Below are 10,086 nucleotides of genomic sequence, written 5' to 3'. Positions count from 1 at the left end.
AGTTTTTATTTCTGTTTTAGATTTAGTTTTAGTACATCAAATTAAACTGAATGAAAATGAGAAACGCCTTGGCAACTAGCAAAAAATAAATAAAAAAAAAATATAAATAAAATTTTATTTTATTTCAAGTAACAAAATAATATATATATATATATATAATTTGAGTTAAATTTTATTAAAAAAAAATTAAAAAAAAGGAATTTTTTTACAATTTTAGCTACTATAATAACCTTTGGGGCCCACACTGAGGAATCAGGTTGCCATGTCCAAACTTCATGAAAACAGATTATAAACCAAACTAAACTTCACTACACTTTGGGGAAAAAAAATCCAAATTTCTACTAACAATAATCTTTCTGAAACTTTTTCAATAAAAATAAAATATTTACTGACACACACACACAAAATGTTATAAATAACAATAACTTTCTGAACCTCTGAATAACCAATAGTTACTCTTTTTCACACTATTTAATGAGGATGAATATAATATAATGGCATTAAAGAATAAATAATATTGAGATATTATTAAAATAAAGTACATGATAATAGTAGTAATTAGGCTATGATAGTATTTAAAGTAGGGCGATAAAACGATGGATAATATATAACATTAATAGTAGAAAAGTAAATAATAAATGTGCGTCTTACGTCGTTAATGTCGAAGGTCTTGAACATGGTCGTGACGTACGCGTTCGATATTTCGGACAGATTCTTCAGGCCGAAGAACTTCTTGAACTCGTAGAAGGTGAGCTGACCGGACGGACACTCGGTCATGAACTTCCGGTACCACTGATGAGATTCGCAGGCGCTCAGCTCCTCCAGAGTCGTACCGGGTGTGTTTTCCCCATGCTGCTGCTACCGGAGGAGGTCCGGGAGAGATGCCACACGAACCCGCACTGAAACACGAGCTCAGCGCGCGGGACAGGCTCCGTTAGTCCGGGATCACCGCTGATGTCACGTGTTTTCAGCGAATTAACGCTCACCTGCTGAATGTGTCACCAAAACATACTGACCTGCAGTGCTCGAACTGAATCAAGTTTTTTTTTTTTTTTTTTGTGCAATATTTAGCTAATATATTTAGAACATGAAAAAGGGTCAGGAACTATAGATAGAAATGATAGATGTAGAAAGCACTATAAAAATACATTGACATTTCTAAAAAAACAAAAACAAACAAACAGTAGAATGCCTCATAAAACAGTGATAAAGGAGCGGTCAGTAACTTCTAATGGACATTCAAAGACACATTCAAATAATCCACCTTAACATATCCAAAATTGACATTTAAAACTAACATAAAAAATAACCCAAAACTATAAATAAACATTAAAAAAAAAATTTTAAACTCTGTTTAATCATAATATGAATATATTTTTAAAATAATATAATAAATTAAATTTAAATATCGAAAGTAAATGCAAACTTTTAGAATCTATAAAGCTTTGGGTAATATAAAACTTAATAGAGCTTTATAATTTAAACTTTATATGTTTAAAATTATAAATTATAAATATAAAACTTTATATATATCTACATAATTTATACCACTAAATACAACATTTATTAATTTATAGTTTTATGAATCATAATTTTAAATATCAACTAAAACATATAACCTATAAAAAATAAAAATCAAAAAGAAATAAAAAACAAAAAAAAAAAAAAAAAAAAATGATATAGGCCTAATTGTATTTACACACATGCAAATAGGCCTAAGTCAAATCGAAACTGATTTACACAAAACAAATTCAAAATAAAAATATAAAAATATACCATTTAAAAACAAACAAATAGGCCTAAGTCAAATCGAAACTGATTTACCGAAACTGATTTACACAAACATTTCCATAATAAAGAGCTGAAACATTGAAGAAATGTTTTTCTTAGATTCTTAGACTATAATTCCTGACTAAATATATGAAATCAAGTGAAATGTTTTGAAATATGTTTCATTTCATTGCATCTAAATGTCTTACAAAAGTTGGATCAATATATATATATATATATATATATATATATATATATATATATATATATATATATTTTTTTTTTTTGTGAAACCACGTGTAAACTTTTGTAAGACGTTTTGTAAACAGCAAAACAATACAAAACATATAAAATAACACAAAATAAAAAACTACAAACAACAACAAACAACAAAAAACACCTATTTTATATCTGAGAAACTAACACATTATAAACAACTACATTTCACAGTAAACATCTAAACATTCTTAGACTCTAACATTCATAGTGTTACAGTGTAAACACTCATATTATTGTGTTATATTTTACAGAACATTAAAAAACATCCTGTCATCATAAGACATTTAGATGCAATGAAATGAAACATATTTCAAAACATTTCACTTGATTTCATATATTTAGTCAGGAATTATAGTCTAAGAATCTAAGAAAAACATTTCTTCAATGTTTCAGCTCTTTATTATGGAAATGTTTGTGTAAATCACTTAGGCCTATCATGTGTGTAAATACATACTCTCTGTAAAAACAATTTATTTTAAACTGGAAGAGTATTCTATTAATAACTTTTTATTAATACAATTTTAAGTGTATTGCTTTACAGATTAATATTTTTTTAATTAATTTATAATAATTAGGCCTATATTAATTCTGAGTTTAATATTTTAAGGTATTCTAATAAATATTTAATGACTTTATTCAACGATTTCTTCTCTTCTGGGTCAGATGGACTGTATTTTCTTTGTGCACAAAAAGTATTCTCAAAGCTTCCTAACATTACGGTTGAGCCACTGATGTCACATGGACTGTTTTACTGATGTTCTTATCTTTCTGGGCCTGGGAATGTTTCAGTTGCGTTGCTGTCTATGCAGGGTCAGAAAGATCTCGGATTTCATCAAAAATATCTTAATTTGTGTTCTGAAGACGAACGAAGGTCTTATGGGTTTGGAATGACACGGGTGAATAATTAATGACAGAACTTTCATTTTTGGGGAACTATCCCTTTAATACGTGTACAAAAGTACTAAAAGCGGGGCAGGTGATGCCACTGCCCTTCCGAACTCAACAGCGCCAATGTAAATCCTTGATCAACTGCATTTTTATATGCGTGACTTGATTGAGAGCTGTAGCGCTTGTTTTTACAGTACGTTGCGACCTAATGATTTTTAATTTAATACTTCTGGAGCTGCTGCATTTTTATATATTAAAAAACAAGTTGTATATCATCCCTATGATTTTTAATTTAATAAGAATTTTGAATAATGAAAATTATTTTGTTTTGTAGGCTGTTAATCAGAACAATTAAGGAAGAAACTGAACTGAAATGGAATAAGGTAGAGTTGGGGGAAAAGGCTGCCTGCTGTTTTCCCCAAAATAACCACCAGATAAAGTCAAGACACATGTTTGTAGTAACTATGGACTGTGTTGACAAGAGTGATGTAGAATGATTCATCATACTGGTGATGAACCTGAGAGAACACGGATTTCATGGGAAGTGATCTAATTTTCAACAGTAAGAAAAAAAGTATTTTAAAGCTTGTTTTGTATAACATCACAGTTATATATGATATGAGAATTGTATAAGGCCTGTAGATAAGGAGTATGTGTTATTTAAGAAAAATATCATTATATTTTCAGAATGACAATTTTATTATTATTATTTTTCTTCAAACCTATTGTCTGGGGGGGGGGGGGGGGGGGGGGGGGTTCCTGGTACGTAAGTCACTCTAATTCTCAACATTGAAGAATTATGTATTAAATATGTATTCTAATTGGTTGAATAAAAATATTTTATATTTATATTTATAAATTACCGCAAGTTAGCATCAGGTAGCAATATTTTTCAAATAGACTAATATAATTTTGTAATTCATAATTATTGATTTTTTTTTTTTTTTTTTTTTTTTTTTTTCAAACCAAAACTGTTTGTACTCCGATTTTGCTGTAAATGTTCTCCATGTTTGTCAGACTGGGGGCATTTTACTCCACCTGTAAGGCAAAACGCCCCCAGGTACAAATGTCATTTTTGTTAAAAATGTAATAACGTGAAAATAATTATGTCATTGTCACTAAAATTATGATAACTATTCTGGACTCATTTAACTTAGTTTCACAGAAAAAAATGACAGCCCTTAAGGGCGTTTTACCCTACCCTGCATAATTTCAAGTTTCATCCTTAATTCACTAAACGTTTTCAGCAAATAAAAAAAAAATAAAACATGTTTTCAGCCTCAGGTGCGCAGGCGGGGCACAGAAGAGGGGGTCGATCGTCTTTCAGGCGTTTTCTTTCGATTTTGATTACATTAGACAACATAGAAATGGAGTCAGGTTCAGGTAAGAATCAAATTATGAACAAAAATATAAAGCAACGTTTCCTCAAAGATTTATTAAGTATTTATGAAACATTAGACAACATAATGGTTGCTACATTTTACATAGTCTACCGCTGTTACATTTATGTTTAAAAGTGGCATTGAACGCTGAGAAGAAACTGACATAAAAAGCTACATTTTACATAGTCTACATTTTTATACATAGATGTGAAATGGCATCGAGGAATTAGGTAGTGTAAAATGCCTTTTTATTTCACTACGAGCAACTGCCTGAACTAAACTGGATTTTGATTTCAAGGCGTTGGTGTTAAAATCGCATCAAGTTCAGGAATCAGATAAAAAAACATCAAATACACGGGAAATGTCCTACTTCGTTTGGTTTATTAAATTATATTCCACTGCACCCTTTAACCACAGTTGGTTAACAAAACCAACAACAATAAACCTAAAAAATTTTAAATACATTTTTGTTTTATTATAATTTTCAGAGTTACACTTCTGGTTCATTTGGGCTATATGTAGCCTAAATAATGAGGAGAATAACACAAGGGCACGGGAAGATATTTTAGGCTGGGGGGTGGGGGGTATTTATTTGGGTTCGCGCGATTAGAGCTAAGTGTGTAAATAGCAGTATTTTTTAGTGATATGCTATTAGCTAGATTCTATTAATACTAAAAGAGCAGGTTATTCTGCTAATTACTTGTTGCAAATAAGTGGCAATTATAGGCACCCTCACACTTGTAATACATTATAAACACAGTATGCAATAATAACATTGATTTATTTCAAATAAAATATATTGATTTAATTTCAAACATATTAATGGATGCCACCTTATTTGACAAAAGCACTAGACCATACCCGTTTTTATACAGTCTATGGACCTACCCTAACCCTACCCAATACTTTTATTTTCAACTTTTTGATTGATTTCCCTTAACTCTAAAATAAAAAAAAAAAATGCTTTTCTGATGTGATTTGAAACTTAAAAAAGGGAGAAAAAAAGTTCGCTATAAGGCAGATTTGAACCTGGGTCGATCGCGTCAAAATGAACATGACCCACGTTTTATCATCTTTCTACAACCACTGAATTTGATTTCTGCGACGACCGTCTTTTTATAATGTTGACTAGCCCAAATCACACGTTGGAGGGTGAAGCGTGGTGTCTCATGGCTGCCAACCAAGTCGACATATTTGCGCTTAGTGTAAATAGACACTCCGATTTTTTTATTATTATACCCAACAGTAACAATTGCCAACAGAAAAAAACGGGGTGCTGCAGCACCCTCAGCACCCCCTCCTCCCGCGCCTATGGAATTACAACATGCAGTAATCTGTAAAACTGTTTGCACTACTACAAACCAGTGTGTTCATAATTAAGATAATACATTAAAATAATATGATAACACACAACAACTTTCAATATCAAGCAGCAAATCAAACTGTTTTGTTCAGCTAAAAATAGCTGGACGGAGTCCACACACATGAAACCTAAAAACAGACCACTTTTAATTAACAAAAAAACCATTATAAAGACCGGAAAAAGGTGGATATATTTCAGTTTCGTTTTTATTAGTTGTTCTATATTCAGTTTCGTTTTAGTTTTAATTCTGTAAACACATTTGTTTTTAGTTGCTATATATTTTAGTTTCGGTTTCAATTTTGTGATTAACCTTTATTAGAAGTAACAGGACACAGCAGGCCAAAGCAAGACGTTTTAATTTAATTTAGTAACTCAAACTTATCACAATACGTGTGCGTTAATGCCATGGGTTAATAATTTAAAAGAACAGCGTGTGATGTGGTAGTGATGGTTCAAAAAAATGTGTGCGTTATTTTTCTATTACATCATATATAAATATCCCTCGATAATGCCATGGGTTAATAATTTAAAAGAAAGAGTTAGGCTTTTATTTGTGCACAAAACATTGGGGAAATGAAGCCTCATAAAGCACTGATACCTCTAACTGTTCCGGGAAAAGATTTAAAGCTTCGAGAGCTGTCGAACACAGCGCCATCTGATAGTTAGCAAAAAAAATAAATAAAGCAGCCAAAACCTGTAAAAGAGACTCCGTCGGACGAAGCATGCACTCCATAGCTTCAATGTTATGTGCTTTACTGTACAAACAAAAGCCTAACAGTGTGTGTGTGTGTGTGTGTGTGTTTAATTTCTCCTATGAATTTATTTACCCATTAAAACCGTCGCATTAAATGCCAGTACGAATATAAAGAAAATGTAATAGAAGAATAATGTACACATATTTGAATTGCATATGACAAGTATTTTATCTTTCAGAAATAATTTGAATTCTTTATATCACTTGTATGACTGGCTATTTAAATATGTAATTAAATAAGTCTGAATGAAAACTTACTCGTAAATTAAGATCTGGGGGATGTGAACCGACACACAAAGCAACTTCTGCACGTGATTGGACAGAAAGTAAAGTTTTGCTGTGAAACCAATACACATCTCGATACAGGGCTTTACTGGAGATTGTGACTTCAAAGTTTCAGTGTCATATGTAACATAATGGCTGCGTCCGGAAGCTTAAAATGCTGCCTTCGGAGGATGCATTCCAAGGTAGGAAGGCATCAAGACATGTCCAAATCCAATGTCAGCTTCACTCAGGGGCGCGGGAAGATGTGATTGTCTTTTGTAATCTTGACTACCCCATCACACTTTGCTGGGTGGAGTTAGAATCACATTCAGAATCATAATGAGCTTTATTGCCAGGTATGTTTACACATACGAGGAATTTGTTTTCGTGACAGAAGCTTCCGCAGTGCAACAATGACAGCGACAGAACAAAAAAAAAGAACAAATAAAAGAATAAAAAATAGAACAAGTAAATGAGGAATAACAATATACAAATTGACAATTGTATGTGCAGGTATATTACAATAGACAGTTTTGTATGTACATGTACATTACATTAAAATTAAAATTGAAGACTAAGTATGTGTGTTAGATAAATAAGTGTATGAGTGTATAAATAGTGTGTGTTCAGGGGGGGTGATCCACAGTTATTATCAAGTGTTCATTAGATGGATTGCCTGGGGGAAGAAACTGTTCCTGTGTCTGGTCGTTTCTGGTGCTCAGAGCTCTGTAGGCGTCGACCAGACGGCAACAGTTCAAAGAGAGAAGTGTGCTCGGATGTGAGGGTCCAGAGTGATTTTGCCAGTCCTTTTGCTCACTCTGATAAAAGTACAGTTCTTGAATAGAAGGGAGGGTTGTACCGATGATTCGCTCAGCAGTCCGGACTACCCTCTGTAGTCTTCGGTCGCCGTGATTTTGCCAAGTAAAACATGTTCCTGGATCAACATCTTTTGATGATCCTGGATCAACATTATTGTCTAAAAATATAGACTTAACCCAATCCCTACCCCTAAACCTAACCATACCTAAAATTCATTCCTTAAATCAGTGGGAAATGATAGCAGATTAACAAACGTGTAGCAGCACCTAACCCTGATTGTAAGCCTAAAACAGATATTTCCTGAAAAGTTATATCTCAATTCTGATTGGTTGATTGGAATGTTGTTCCAGGATCAACAAGGGATGTTGATCCAGGAACATGTTGTACTTGGTGAAATCAAGCTCACCGTAGACGTCTTCTGAGGTCAGATTAGAAGCTGAGCGAAGCAGACAGTTACTGAAGTGCCAGAGGAATGGATCAAATGATGGCGGAGTAGAACGGTTTCAGCAGCTCCTGTGGTAGGTTGATTTTCCTCAGCTGGCGAAGGAACAGTACAACCTCTGCTGGTGCCTTTTTCACAATGGAGTCAATGTGACCTGTCCACTTCAGGTCCTGAAGAGATAGTGGGTGCCCAGGAACCTGAATGACTCCACTGCAGTCACAGTGCTGTTCATGATGGTTAGTGGGGGGGGGCGTGTTGAGCTCCAGGTTGTTGAGACTGCACCAGACAGCCAGCTCTTTAACCTCCTGTCTATAAGCAGACTTGTCACTGTCCTGAATGAGGCCGCTGAGTGTGGTGTAATCTGCAAACGTCAGGAGACGCGTGACAGAGGGGCGTCCCCCCTTAGATGTGGCAGTCCTTAGTGTACAGGGAGAAGAGCAGTGGGGAGAGGAACATAACCCTGGGGGACGGCCAGTGCCTGATTGTACATGTGCTGGATGTGTATATTTCCTAGCCTCACTAGCTGCTGCCCTGTCTGTGAGGAAGCTGTTGATCCACTTGACAGACGGAGGTGGGCACGGATGAGCTGAGGTTGTAGTTTGCTCCTGTATGCAAACTGAAAGAGGATCCAGTAAGGGTCCAGTGATGTCCTTCAGGTGGGCCAGCCACCAGTTTTTCAAGGACTTCATGACCACAGTACGGTTAGGAGCCAAACAAGTCAATTCAGTTTGTCATACATACGGCTGCACATTCAGGAGTGTTAATATGTTAAAACAAATATGATTTCACTTTAAAATCGCTCAACACAAAACATTCTAACTATCTTTTCATTTAATCCATTTTCTTAAATCCATTTGGGCTTCAATATCAATATGCTTTCTACAATTAACATCTGTAAACAGAAGGTAATGTCAGCATGTCAAGAAACACTTTAGTAAACTTTTGATGAATGTACCTAAATACAGTCAGTAACAGAAATCAGAACATAAAAACAAACTCTAAAACAAAGAAAGAGAGACATAATAAAGTAGATGGAAAGTTGTACCAGAGAAGTTGTGTAAGTTGTACCACTGACTGGGTAACACCCATTAGCATTTTGCAGAGATATACATGATTTTGTGGTCATCAACAACAAATTAATGTTAGTTCAATATCTCTGTCTCCACTGATGTGTGCAGACAGCTTTCATCAAAATCTTAATGTTGATCCACTTTAAACATTGAAATATCAACTTCAACCTCACCAAGAAATGATGGTTTTTGGATGTATACTCAACAGTGTATCAATGTCACCACATTGCTATGTGGGGAAGGAGACCAGAGGTCATTTTTTGAATGGACGTCAACGGAGGAGAGGCTTCACTAAAGCTGTTGTGGGAAAACAGCTTATCATTTAATGAATCTAGAGGTTTATCGACTAATCTTGACATGTTTGCCATGTCACACATTCTTTTTTGATTGAACTATTTTTAGAGAATGCTGTTTTAACATGTAAGATTCTGTTCACGTCACTTTCTACATATTCCTATGCCCCTGCCTCCCAATGGTCATACTATCCATCCTAAATAGTATGTGAGATTAGAATAAGTGTGTGCCCAAAGCATAGTACTGAAATACAAACTCAAATAAAAAGCATTTAAACTACAAACATGGGGGATGTGCGCAACAATGGTTTAGTAGAGAGGTTTAGATAAAGGGGTTACTAATAATCAACATTTAAAATATTTATTTAATGTTATCTATGTGTTATATTTCATCTGCAACAACAACGTGAACTTTTATAAACATTTGTTTGGCCATTAACTTTTAAAAACATTAAAAAATATGAGCCGAGTTCTCCACATGAACGACCCATGATTGGCAGATCAATGTGCTACTTCATTTGAAGTTAAATGAAATGAAATGTGGAGGATGTGAACTGTGACAAATGATTGACAGGTCAGTTTACAGTGACAGGGTGTGTGTAATTAAGTGACAGAGCGGTCTGTTAAAGAGGCAGTTGAGTGACGTGATAGCTTTTTCTTCACAAAAATAATACAGTTTAAGGCGTAGTATAATTACTCACTTCTTCACAAAAATAATACAGTTTAAGGCGTAGTATAATTAGGCACATTGGGATGCAGCAA

General features: G+C 34.1%; 1 protein-coding gene across 1 annotated transcript in view; it reads right to left on the bottom strand.

Annotated features, from left to right (window-relative positions):
* Positions 1 to 990, bottom strand: part of LOC109046064 (guanylyl cyclase-activating protein 1-like) — a 5,861-nt gene extending 4,871 nt beyond the window's left edge. Inside the window, exon 1 of the mRNA XM_042711615.1 lies at positions 652 to 990. Coding sequence (XP_042567549.1) covers positions 652 to 777 — 126 coding nt within the window. The 5' untranslated portion in view covers positions 778 to 990. The remainder of the gene's footprint in view (positions 1 to 651) is intronic.
* Positions 991 to 10,086: the final 9,096 nt, after the last annotated feature.

Source organism: Cyprinus carpio, chromosome A22, assembly GCF_018340385.1.
Source record: "Cyprinus carpio isolate SPL01 chromosome A22, ASM1834038v1, whole genome shotgun sequence".
In the NCBI taxonomy this organism is placed as follows: domain Eukaryota; kingdom Metazoa; phylum Chordata; class Actinopteri; order Cypriniformes; family Cyprinidae; genus Cyprinus; species Cyprinus carpio.
Note: the sequence above shows the minus strand (reverse complement) of the source record. Positions and strands in the feature narration are given on the sequence as shown.